At 50.8% G+C, this 12,419-nt stretch overlaps 1 protein-coding gene across 2 annotated transcripts in view; it reads right to left on the bottom strand.

The window, feature by feature from the left end:
- Positions 1 to 1,974: 1,974 nt before the first annotated feature.
- Positions 1,975 to 12,419, bottom strand: part of LOC132459650 (multiple C2 and transmembrane domain-containing protein 1-like) — a 24,422-nt gene continuing 13,977 nt past the window's right edge. For both annotated transcript variants that reach the window (XM_060054304.1, XM_060054305.1), the window contains 2 exons: positions 3,531 to 3,598; positions 1,975 to 2,920 (listed from right to left, as the gene is read on the bottom strand). In XM_060054304.1, the coding sequence (XP_059910287.1) occupies positions 2,824 to 2,920; positions 3,531 to 3,598 (165 nt within the window). In that variant the 3' untranslated portion in view covers positions 1,975 to 2,823. The remainder of the gene's footprint in view (positions 2,921 to 3,530; positions 3,599 to 12,419) is intronic.

The following is a 12,419-nucleotide window of genomic DNA, read 5'->3' as shown; positions in this document are numbered from 1 at the left end:
ATGGTACTCTCTCTGTTAAATGACATGGAATGACAAAGCTGATTTAAAAATATTTAATCTTTCAAAATCATTGACATACATTTTTGGCGCAATACATATTTGCTCAAACCAGAAAAAAATAACAGAACGTAATTTTTTTTTCATAAACATCTCCCTACCCCAAGACACACCCCACCCACCCCCATATAGTCCCATGACCGGCCCTGAAACGTCACTGGTGGGAACAGGTCGCATGATGATGACATCACAGGCAGGCAACACCGCAGGCAGAAAGAGAAGCTCCCAGAGACAGGGAGGCAGGCATACGCCTACTTCACAAGATCATCAAAACCAGACCATGGATAGGCATACTGTAGAAAATCACAACTAGAAATGGGCTACTGGTCAGCTTTGCACATTGTCATTTAAAAAATAAATAGTCTAAACATGGTGCAAATAAAGGTGCCTTCTTTCCTTTTCCTCATTTTACATCTTCCGTCATCCGTTACATTCCTTATATTTTCTCGCATCACATATTTTCTTGCATCATACAAAATAAAAACACTTTGGTTCGCTTCCAAACATAGCTTAAATAATATCACCCTACCCCTCCCAAAATAAACAAAATGAAAAAAAGACATTTGGAGTCATACCACACTCACTTTAACTCTAAAATGATACTGCATACATGAGTAAACACATATTTCTGCGCTCAAAAAGGGCCCTTGTTTAAGCGATCCGAAAAGTGACAAAGGTTTGTGTGGCGTGGCGGACCATAATCAATCTGCGGCACTTCTGTGGGGTCCAAAAGAGGGGGGGGGGGCGGTCTGTCTTGCATTGTCTTTCAAGTGGATTGGACACAACGACTCTCTGGACTGACCCATGGGAGCCTGTTGATATTGAAGAATGAAGACGGATGGTTTGATGGAGAGAATGAAGAGAGAGAGAGAGAGAGAGAGAGAGAGAGAGAGAGAGAGAGAGAGAGAGAGAGGGGGGGGGTAGAGAGAGAGAGAGAGAGAGAGAGAGAGAGCGCGCGCAAGTGGGGGTGAATGTGAAGCGATGCACAGACAGACAGACAGGATGATAGAACGGAGGAGGGAGCGCACACAGATCATGGAGACTTAAGCGAAAGAAGAGAAGTCGAATGTGGGGAGGAGGAGGCGAGGACGGCGGCCTCCGCGGATGGAGGCAGCGCTGTGATCTTTCAACAGATGCTGGGGGAAGAGAGAGGCCCAGGAGACCGGCTTCAGACAGAGGTCGCAACCTCGCTCTCTGACGAATGAGAGGGGAGCCGCAGAGAAAGCAAACCGAGAGAGGGATGATCGGAAAATAAATGGGGGATGTAAAGTAGCAAGACAGACACCAACACGCACGCACGCACACAAATGCACACACACAGACACACACCGCGGCCGGACATCTCAAACCCCGGTCTACAAGAGTCTACAGTTGTCTTACAGCGGCTTAGATGTGCACATGCACATTTTGTTGTTCTGTGTGCACATGCATAAGCACACGAACACATTAGTGCCCACATCAGTGTACAGCTCAAGGGAAGAGAGAGCGAGAGAGAGACCATTGTGGAACGTATCACCGCGGAGAGCAGCGCAATAGCTCTTTGATTCCGTAAACATGTACACTCATACGCATTCGCACCCAAACACAGACGCTCCGAGAGTGCACACACAGGACCCCCTGCTACTCCAAACGAGAGATCAAAGTTGAGCTGTGGGCACAGGAGGTGGGGCGGGTGGGGAACGCGGCCAGCCCGGGGCACAGCATCAGAGAGAGATGAACAGAGGGGGGAGAGCATGTGTGTGTGTGAATGCATTTTAAAGAGTGCATTTACAATTGTATGTGTTGTTCGATGCATAATATGTTTCACGAGAGAATCTCACATTCACATACACATGCACTAATTTGCGCATGTATGTTTTCATCCAGTGTGTGTGTGTATGTGTGGTTGTGTTTCTCCGATGTGTGCACTTGTCTATCTGTGTGTTTGTGTGTGTGTGTGTGTGTGGGCGTGCATGTGTCCTTGTGTAAGGCTGTGTGCATGTGTGGGTGTGTGTGCATGCATGTTTGTCAGTTTGTAAGGCAGTGTGCGTGTGTGTGTGTGTGAGTGTATACTGCATGCACGCCTACTGACACAAACACATGGGTAGATGAGCAGAGGAGAGCAGCCTTTCAAAGCAGATTAGGCCATGTGTGTGTACGCCTAAAGGCCTGTCTGTCTGGCGACGCCCGGGCACGGTGACATCTATATCAGCTGGAACAAGCCCAGCCTCTCGCTAACTTCTTGACAGATTGAGGGAATAAGTGGACATTTCACTCGGACTGACTGGCTGACTCACTGGCTGACTGACTGACTGACTGCTGGTGGTTGACGTGGCAGGGGAAAATGATGCAATCTCCATCTGCCGAGTCGATGTGATTAGTCACTGTTCTGTTCTACTGGCTGCCAGTCGAAAGATGACTATTGGATGAGAGAGTTAACCCACGTTAGCACAGTATGTGCTACAAAACCATGTTTAGGCAAGAGACAGAATCCCATGGAATAATATATAATGTGGGCTAGTGAGCAGTAAAGCAGAATGACACAAATGATCTGCCACCGAACATAAAGCAAGTCAAAGCAGCATCCACTCAGCCCATGTCGTAGTTAATAAAAGCAGAGTTCGACCCATACACATATCACCAAGAGCGACTGACCACAATACAATCAAACAAAAATAAAAAACATTACAAAATAAAATACAAAAACAGGATGATACCGAGGGTTGTAAAAGTAGTGTAAGGCTTGTTTGCTATCAAACACAGGGACACACCGGCTCGCTCTACACGTCACTGGGCCAGAGCGGGCCCTGACCGTGTGAACGCGCCCTCGCCCTGACCAATGTATGACACGGCCGGAGACATATTCCCGCCGAGCCCCTCCGAGCTGTCAGAGCGAGAAAGAGAAGAGAGGAGAGAGAGAGAGTTGGTCACACGTAAACAAGGGGTCAGGGCATCCATGCATCCTCCCGGCAACCCTCCCGGCAACCCCCCATCAGCACCCTGTCATCATCATCATCATCATAATGAGCTTCATCATCATCACCAGCCTAGCCCATCTTCATCATCGTCCCCCATCAGCACCCCCTCATCATCATCGTCATCCTCATTTTCATCATCATCACCATGACGAGCCCAGCCCATCTTCATCATCATCACCACCCCATCCTCTGCACCTCCACCACCACCACCTCCTCCGCCATCTCCACCACCAGCACCACCATGAGAACCATGTACACTACGCCTCATACAGTTTACAAAATAATACAAACGGCAGATTGCCCTGTACATTGTTTACAATAAAAGAAAAGAAAAGAAAATAGAAATATAGTCGTGAAAAGAGAGACCCGAGCAGCAGTAGGAAAAAAACAGCCAGGCAGAGTTGGGTAAAGAGTCCGTCTTGCTGTGGTCCCTGGTGTCCAGTTAGAAGAAGACAAGGAAGAGGAGGAGAAGGAGGAGGAGGAGGATGAAGGTGGTGGGTGGACGCATATATCTACCCAGGGGGGTTTTTCTTCCTTTTATTTGGACTGAGACTGGGATCCAGTTTCAGCTCATGGTACTGCACCTGTTAAAATACACACACACACACACACACACACACACACACACACACACACACACACACACAACCACCCGGTCAGGTGGGGAGTGCAATGAATGCTGGGATAGCGAGAGAACCCTCCAGAGTCTCTCTGTGTCCAGCTGTGTGCTACAGTGGCCTCAGGGAAGGGATTACACACCGATTACAACACACAAGCATGCACGCACACACGGACACACACACACATGCACGCACACACATACAGAGTCACACACACAAACACGTACAGACACAGGCGCACAGGCACGCGCACAGGTAAACACCCAAACACACACACACACACACTCACACATTCCTGCTCACATAGATAAACACCAACACACACAAATGCATTAACTTAAAAAAGTACACACACAATACACACCACAGATACACAAACACACACACAAAAACACAAACACAATGCAGATACAAACAGTAACAGTGCATGTAAAATCCCAAATAGACACGCAACAAACATATACACAAAAGGCAGTTGGAGGTTCTTATGCAGGAAATACACACAAACACACACTCTCACACACACACACACACACACACACACACACACACACACACACACACACACACACACACACACACACACACACACAGCCACACACAGCTGTGGAACAGTGGCCTGAGGGGAGGGATCACACAAACAAACAGAGTACAGGGCAGGGGCTCATGGGAAAGATTGGAGAGACTACAGAGTCATCTCAGCGTGGAAAGGGGAGGGGGGGGGGGGGGGGGGGGGGTAGAGCAGGTATTCACGCCCGCACAGCTCCACGTCTTTACCCTGCCATCCCCCCCCCCCACACACACACACACACACACACACACACACACACACACACACACACACCAAGCCCCCACGCACACCGCAGCTGTTCAAATCGCCCGGCATCAAAACCGCTAACACACTCGCTACACATGTCGACAAACGCCGCGCAGCACCGCTACACAACAAGCGCTCCTTTCCCCACTGAATGATACATCCATTCATCTGTCCGTTCATCCAGACAGACAGACAGACAGACAGACGGGCAAAGAGACACACGCACACACACACACACACACACACACACACACACACACACACACACACACACACACGTGTGCATGGATACACACGGGAAGTCAATCATATATATTTTTAGCACGTCTGCTGTAGATTTGAGGCAATGCTTTTGTGAGACAGTCCCTACGTCTAAAGTACTCCCCAAGACAAACGTGAGGATGAAAAATATATATCAATAAATAAAGACATAAATCACATTGCTTGCGCCTCAGAAAACCATTCACAACCCAAACCTGTCACTCAAACCCGCCCGTGTGTGTGCACATCAAACGCACATATCACCCACACACACACCAACACACAGCGAAACGCCCGTGCCCAAGCACAGCCACCCCCCAGCCCCGGCAGACACACAGCGAGAGGCGCTAGCCGTTCAATCAGATGAACATTCAAAGGACCGGGGACTTCACAGACAGGCCGCCGCACCGAAACGCACAGAAACTCTCTCTGGGAGCGGCATACAACCGGCTACTACCCCGTCTGTCTGTCTCGCTGACGGACTGACTGACTGATTGACTATCTGTCCGACTGTGTTACCGGCTGACACTCTCTCTGATTCTCCAGGCAGACAACAAGCTGATGTAAGTTCAGATCCTCTGTTGTGTCTCTGGGTGGTTTGTCTGCTCTGGACAGGAACCGGTAGCTTCACCGCACCAGGCTAAGAATAATTGTTCACCTGTTCTCTGTGGACTGGTGGGCCACGAGCGCCTCCATGAAGAGCAGGAATCAGTGTGTGTGTCTGTGTGCGTGTATGTGTGTGCATGCATTTATGTGTGAAGTATGTGTGTGTGTGTGTGTGTGTGTGTGTGTGTGTGTGTGTGTGTGTGTGTGTGTGTGTGTGTGTGTGTGTGTGTGTGTGTGTGTGTGTGTGTGTGTGCGTGCGTGTGTGCATGCGTGTATATGTGCATATGTTTGTTTGTGTGTGAGAATGCGTGTGTATGAGTACGCTTTGGCATCTCCTTTTGTGTGTGTAAGTGCGTTCATTTATGTGTATGTGTCTGTGTTAGGGCCCGACCGATTTATCGGCCTGCCGATTTAACCGGCCGATTATAGACTTTTTGAAAATAATCGGCATCGACCAAAAAGACGCCGATTACAACCGATATTATTATTATTATTATTATTTATTTTTTATAAATGTTATTGCGATTAGTATCCTGCAGATTGCGCTCCTACTCGCCTTGCTAACTAACAACTTTAGCTGGAGTAAAAAAGAGGAGATTTAATTTTACCGTACAACATGAAAGCACGCTCGCTCAGGCAGCTGCGCGCTCACCTCACCAATGTACACAAGACGCTTTGTTTGAGCATGTTGTGCCTGTTTTTCTTTAGGTCCCAGGCCATGTTAATTTGTTGTACTGTAGACTCTAACGGTGAGACCATACTGCTTAGCACGCACGTGTTAGTCACTGCTCACGAGCGCAGCACATTGGGAGTTAGTTATTTATTTTACATTTTACATTACACTCATTTTTGACTGTAAATGTATTCTAAAACACTCAAAGGTTCTGCATTCAATTCACATATTCGTCAAAAGTGTTTAAAGTATATTTAAGGTATCAAAAGCTACGTTTTATATGTTTTTTTTTTGGTTTTTTTTAATCGGCCGATTAAATCGTAATCGTAATTTTTCTCTGAAAATAATTGGCATCGGCACTCAAAAATCAATATCGGTCGGGCCCTAGTCTGTGTACACGCACACACCACAGCATATGCAACAATATGCTCCCCTGGTCTGGTAATGGTGGTCAGTGATGGCGGGGGTCCCTACCCACGGTGCTTTATGGCTCATGGGAACCATGAAGGTACTTAGAGAGTGTGTCTGCTAGCACGTCCTGCTCTGCACGCCTCACTAGGCAGCCAGACTGTACTCACTAGGCCCGGTCGCCCCTCTCTCTCCCACAGACCGCAGGCCAGCCCAGGTCCACATCTGACCAAACAGGGCAACCGCAGCCAGCTGCACAAATAAACTGGAAATTAAAGTTAACGTGTGATGGTCCAGTTGAACGGAAATGGAGATGGGAAAACAGCCCATGGGGAGGGTGGAAGAGACAGAGAGAGAGAGAGAGGGAGGGGGAGAGAGGGGGGAGAGGGAGAGGGGAGTAGAGAGGGAGAGAGGGTAGAGAGAAGGAGGGGGGGAGAGGGAGAGGGGGGGTAAGAGGGGGTAGAGGGGGAGAGAGGGGGGGAGAGAGAGAGGGGGGAGGAGAGACCGAGAGAGAGAGAGAGAGAGAGAGAGAGAGTGAGAGAGAGAGAGAGAGAGAGATAGAGAGAGAGAGAGAGAGAGAGGGGGAATGGGGGCTTTTGCGGGAGGGGGGGCAAGGAGTTGATATTTGAAGAAGGAAAGGAACGGAAAGGACAGGGAGACAGACAGATGGACAGAAATAGAAAGAAAGACAAACAGACAGGCGCAACAAAGGAAACGATGTGAAGAGACAGAGTGGAGGGGGGGGGCCGACTGAAGGAAGACAGGGAGAGGAAAACAAAGAGCAGATAAGAAGCGACCAGGAGGGAGAGAGAGGGAGAGAGAGGGAAAGGAAGAGAGCAGCGAGAGGCCATGGACACATGGCTGATGACAGATCCTGTTCTCATGTGGGTGTGGATTCTTTAAAGAGCGGCCAACGAAAGCAGCAGAGAGCGGACAGACAGGGGAGCCTCGTCCCAGGGGGGCAAGACAAAGGGCTTATGCTGTGTGTGTGTGTGTGTGTGTGTGTGTGTGTGTGTGTGTGTGTGTGGTGTGTGTGTGTGTGTGCGTGCGTGCGTGCGTGCGTGCGTGCGTGCGTGCGTGCGTTTGTGTGTGTATGTGTGCGTGGTGCGTGCGTGTGTGCGTGCGTGCGTGCGTGTGTGAGTGCGTGTGTGAGTGCGTGTGTGCGTGTGTGCGTGTGCGTGCTTGCGTGCGTGTGTGAGTGTGAGTGCGCGTGCATTTGTGTAAGTGCACGTGTGTGTGCATACGTGCAGGTGTGTGTATTTTCGTGTGTAATTGAGTTTCAGTATGTGCGCTCCTGGGGCCTCCCGAGTCCTGGCCGTCTGTCCCGCCGATCGGAATCTCAGACGGACGAGTAACCACGCCGATGAACAAGTGGCCGAACACGCTGCCCTCTTGTTCCCAGGGTTACAACATGAACCATCAGCACACCAACTCACTGATCGTTATCGTTATCGTTTGAAATCGGTGGTGTCACTGAAGGAATGCACACGGATGATCGGAGCCCCAGCCAAACACATTCTTTCTCCCATATAAGTTTAAAGGAGTCTCTTGGATGATAAAGTAGGGCATGCACAACGGCGGGCTGTTAGGAGTTCTATTGGATGGCCAAACGCCCACAACAGCAGAATAAAACGGTGACAGCAAATTAAATCTGCTTGTTGACATTTCATTCCCGACCAGAAATCGGCTCGGTAAACACGGCGAGACAAAGGAAAAGTTTTGGTGTCAGGAGAAAGTACTTTTGTTGTATTTGTTTTTTTTTGGGGGGGGTTTGTTTTCTTCCGTTGCCGTTCCGTCTCATGAAGGGTGTGGAATTGGGAAGAACAAAAACAATGGGAGGGGAAACAACAATAGCTCAATCAAACAAAGAAAAAATACAGGAGAGAGAGAGCGGAGGGGGGGGGATAGAGAGGGTGAGAGGAGGGGGAGGTAAAAGAAGCGTTTCGGTGACGAGCTGCCAACCAGGAGACATGAGGCTTACGTGTCACGAGTTCAATTCCGTACTTCCAGGTGACAGACCTGCCTGCTGGTGTACCCCTGGCTCCCTGCTCCCCTAATAACCCCTGTACACACACACACGCGCGCGCACACACACACACACACACACGGATGCACGCACACAAGCACACAGACACACACACAAACACACACAATCACACACACAAGCACACACACACACACACACACACACACACACACACACAAGCACATGCCCGCCTCAGATAAGAGCTAGTTAAAGACAGACTCGGCGGGTGGGATGCCGCAGAAGGGAAAGGAGGACGTTAGCAGAATGAAAGAAAGTAAAATTGGGTGAAAGGGAATAAAAATGGCGGTAATGGTGGCGAGCTCCAAGGCAATTTGGGGGCGCAGAGTGGGGAGCTCAAAGACAATATGGGGGTGGAGGGAGGAGGTAAAGACCTCCTTTCTCCCTTCCTTGCCACCTCGTCCGCCTCGCCTCCTTTTCATCCTCTGCTCCTCCTCTCCTCCTGAACGGTGACAGTTGAACCACACTAACAGGCTCTGACGTGCGTGAGGCTGAAGGACGCCTTGTACCAGAGGCGGCCTCGCTTAATGGTGTCAAACACGAAGCATCCTCTCTCTCTCTCTCTCTTTCTCTCTTTTTCTCTCTCTCTCGCTCTATCTCTCTCTCTCTCTCTCTTTCTTTGTCCAATCGTACAATTGTTCTTTCCCTCTATGCACAGAATTTTGAAACTCTCCTTTTCCATCTAATTTCTAATCCCTCTTCCCTCACTTATTTTTGCTTTGTCTCTACTCGACTGTCTGTCTGTCTGTCTGTCTGTCTGTCTGTCTGTCTGTCTGTCTGTCTGTCTGTCTGTCTGTCTGTCTGTCTGTCTGTCTGTCTGTCTGTCTGTCTGTGTCTGTCTGTTTTTCCCTCTCAAACTGTTTCCCATTTTTCCATAAATCACGTCTTTATAGGTTTGGCGTGGACGCGCACAACCCTGTGTTAACCAACAAAGAGGGCGAACATCACAGACCGAAGTCAAGGCGCTCAGAGAAGGGGAGTCACTATTTAACGACTGTACAACGCTCTTTCATCTCCGTCGGGGCCTAACCCGGGATAAAAGGGTTATAAATGGCTCGCGCGAAAAAAAGGTACAAAAACAAAATAACAACTCTACCGACGGCCATGTTATTCTGCCGTACTCGGCACGCGTTTGTGCTGCCGTGGAAACAAGAAGCCGTCTGCCAAGGTGACTCACGCCCAAATAAGTACGTAATAAAGGAATAAATATGCGGAAGACATTGAGAAAAGTTCATTTTGGTGCGCGTCTCGCTGCGACGAGGGGCCGGCTGCACGTTGACTAATTGGCCTCACAGTGAAATGTTTAAATTTATCCCAAAGGCGGGAGTGAGGAGAGCGAGAGGGAGGGAGGGAAGGACACAGAGAGGTGAGGGGAGTACAGAGGTTGCACATGAATGATGATGTCTGGCAAAGTTTCAACCTCCAAGTACCCCGACATTGACCCCCCCTAACCCCTGAGAGCCCAGTAAGGGTCATCCTCAACATAAATGTTGCCAAAAATTATCACCACCAACTCCCCGATGTCAGTTAGTAGCTAAATTGGAATTCATGTCTATTTTGGTAGCATGGAGGGCGGGGGTGGGGGGGAGAGGCGGGGCGGGGGTGGGGGCAGCGGAGGGTCGGGGCTGCGGTCCTGGTCAACCATAAAGGACCACTTGGCATGCTAATTGCCCTGGCCCTCCTAATGCCGCCGCAAGCTCACATGGCTAATGGCGTCGTAAAACATGCAAGCGCGCCGACACGTCCCAAACGCCATGGAGGGAATACTTAGGACTGCAGCGGCACTCGCTCCGGCCTTGTTTAAGGGGACATGAAGGATTCACACGCACCGTAAAGATAGCTTCAGTCCCGGCCGAACATCCCGGCAAGACACCAACAACTAGGTCTCTCTCTGTCTCAGTCTCAGTCTCTCTCTCTCTCTCTCTCTCTCTGTCTCAGTCTCAGTCTCTCTCTCTCTCTCTCTCTCGCTCACGCTCTCTCTCTCTCTCCCATGTGTGCGCGTGCACACACGCATGCACACACACAGACACATGCACGCGAGCACGCACGCACGTACGCACACACACACCCACTCACTCATTTACTCACTCACACACACACACATTTCAGCACACTAAGTTACAACTTAGGAATGACAAACTTGGTTAACCTTAGCCTGCGTTTTAACAGCCTGCGTGTCAGTAATATGTGTTTGTTACGCTAGCTGGGCACCTCTAGGAATGCCCAGTTTTTAAGTAGGGGGGGGGGGTTAAAGTGGTTCATAGTTGCCGTTAAAAGCCCCCGGCTACGTGACGAGGAGACCTGGGTTAACAAGCTCTCTCTCTCCCCGTTGCTGCGGTTTCACAGCGGATGACAGATGAGGCCCATCTCGAGGCACACCTCATGTCCAACCTGAGGTCATATCAACTAACTGCACAGTATGGATCTTCTGGAAGGAGGAGACACATGATCTTGTGAAAGTCACTGGAGCCCAGCAACAGAACAGGTGTCAATACTAGCGACTTCAAGCAGGTTTAAATGAGATCAGTCTCGATAACTGTGCACTAAATGAGAATATTTGGAAAACTATTTATATATTTGCTGCGTTTTCAATTCAGTAATAAATAGCAATATCTACAAAGATATTTGCGATGCACACATAAAAAGCCGATTTTTTTTCCAAAAAGTAAAATCAGCGATAGATACATAGAATCATATATATATCCGGTGTGAAAGCCGAGATAGATGTGGTTCCATATAGCCAGGAGCCGGTTGGGCTGCAGCCTGGGACTGAATGCTCCCTATCCTGCACAGAAGCCCCGCTACAAGCGCATCACCTCTGGCTTCCCCGAAGCCCCTGCAAATGACACGGAGCAGTTGAACTATCACCAACGCCTCTGGGGAAGTGTGCGTGTGTGCATGGGTGTGTGTGTGTGTGCGTGCGCGCGCTTGTGTGTGTGTGCTTGCGTGAAACTGCACAAGTGCCTGTGTGCTGGGTCACACCGGGACCCTGAAATAGCACTTCATCAGTCATCCGGACTGTCGGCCGGAACCGGCCTTACATCCCGCTGCCCATGGGTGCCACAAACGCTAGCCCACCAAGGGGGGGAGGAGGAGGGAGGGAGGGAGGGGGGAGGAGGGAGGGAGGAGGAGGGGGGAGGGGGAGGGGGGAGGGAGGGGGGAGGGGGGAGGGAGGGAGGGGGGAGGAGGAGGCAGGGAGGGAGGGGGGAGGAGGGAGGGAGGAGGAGGGGGGAGGGAGGGAGGGGGGAGGAGGAGGCAGGGAGGGAGGGAGGGAGGAGGGAGGGAGGGAGGAGGAGGGAGGGAGGGAGGAGGAGGGAGGGAGGGAGGGAGGGAGGGGAGGAGGAGGGGGGAGGGAGGGAGGGGGGAGGAGGGAGGGGGGAGGGGGAGGGAGGGAGGGGGGAGGAGGTGGGGGGGAGGGAGAGAGGGGGGAGCCTTCATTTGGACCTTGACACCTCTCCGCAGCATCCCGGTGCCCTGGAGGCCAGCGCCCTCCAGGCAGAACGCAGCCCAGAAAGGAAGGGGCGGGCAACGGGGTGGAGCTAGCGCCGGGGGGGGGGGGGGGGGGGGCGGGGGGGGGGGAGCAGCCGGGACGCACCGCGGAGCAGAACGTTCCGGCCCGGTTTTAGCCGGTGTCCTCGCAACGGCAGTGCCACCGTCCCCGCTGAGCGACCTTTGAGTCGAGTCAGAGACTAATGCCTGCTGCTTTCAGCCCGCCACTTGTTGCCGCGGACGACGCTCCGACTGGTTTTCTCGTCGGTTTTGATGTTATTGATGGAAGGACGGAGAGAAATACTAACTCAGGCTGGAAGGATTCGTTGAAAAAATAAACTCTATTAAATTAGATTTCTATGTATTTGTATGCGCCGTTTGGGGCTTGTGCGTCGATAATGTTCCCCGATTCTCTCTCCCCATTGTGTTCCTGTGTAACCACCTCTCTGCGTATTCCAGGTACCATGCAGAGCACATCGGTTCACAG

The sequence above is a fragment of the Gadus macrocephalus genome, chromosome 6 (genome assembly GCF_031168955.1).
Source record: "Gadus macrocephalus chromosome 6, ASM3116895v1".
Taxonomy (NCBI): domain Eukaryota; kingdom Metazoa; phylum Chordata; class Actinopteri; order Gadiformes; family Gadidae; genus Gadus; species Gadus macrocephalus.
This window is presented reverse-complemented; position numbering and strand designations above follow the sequence as displayed.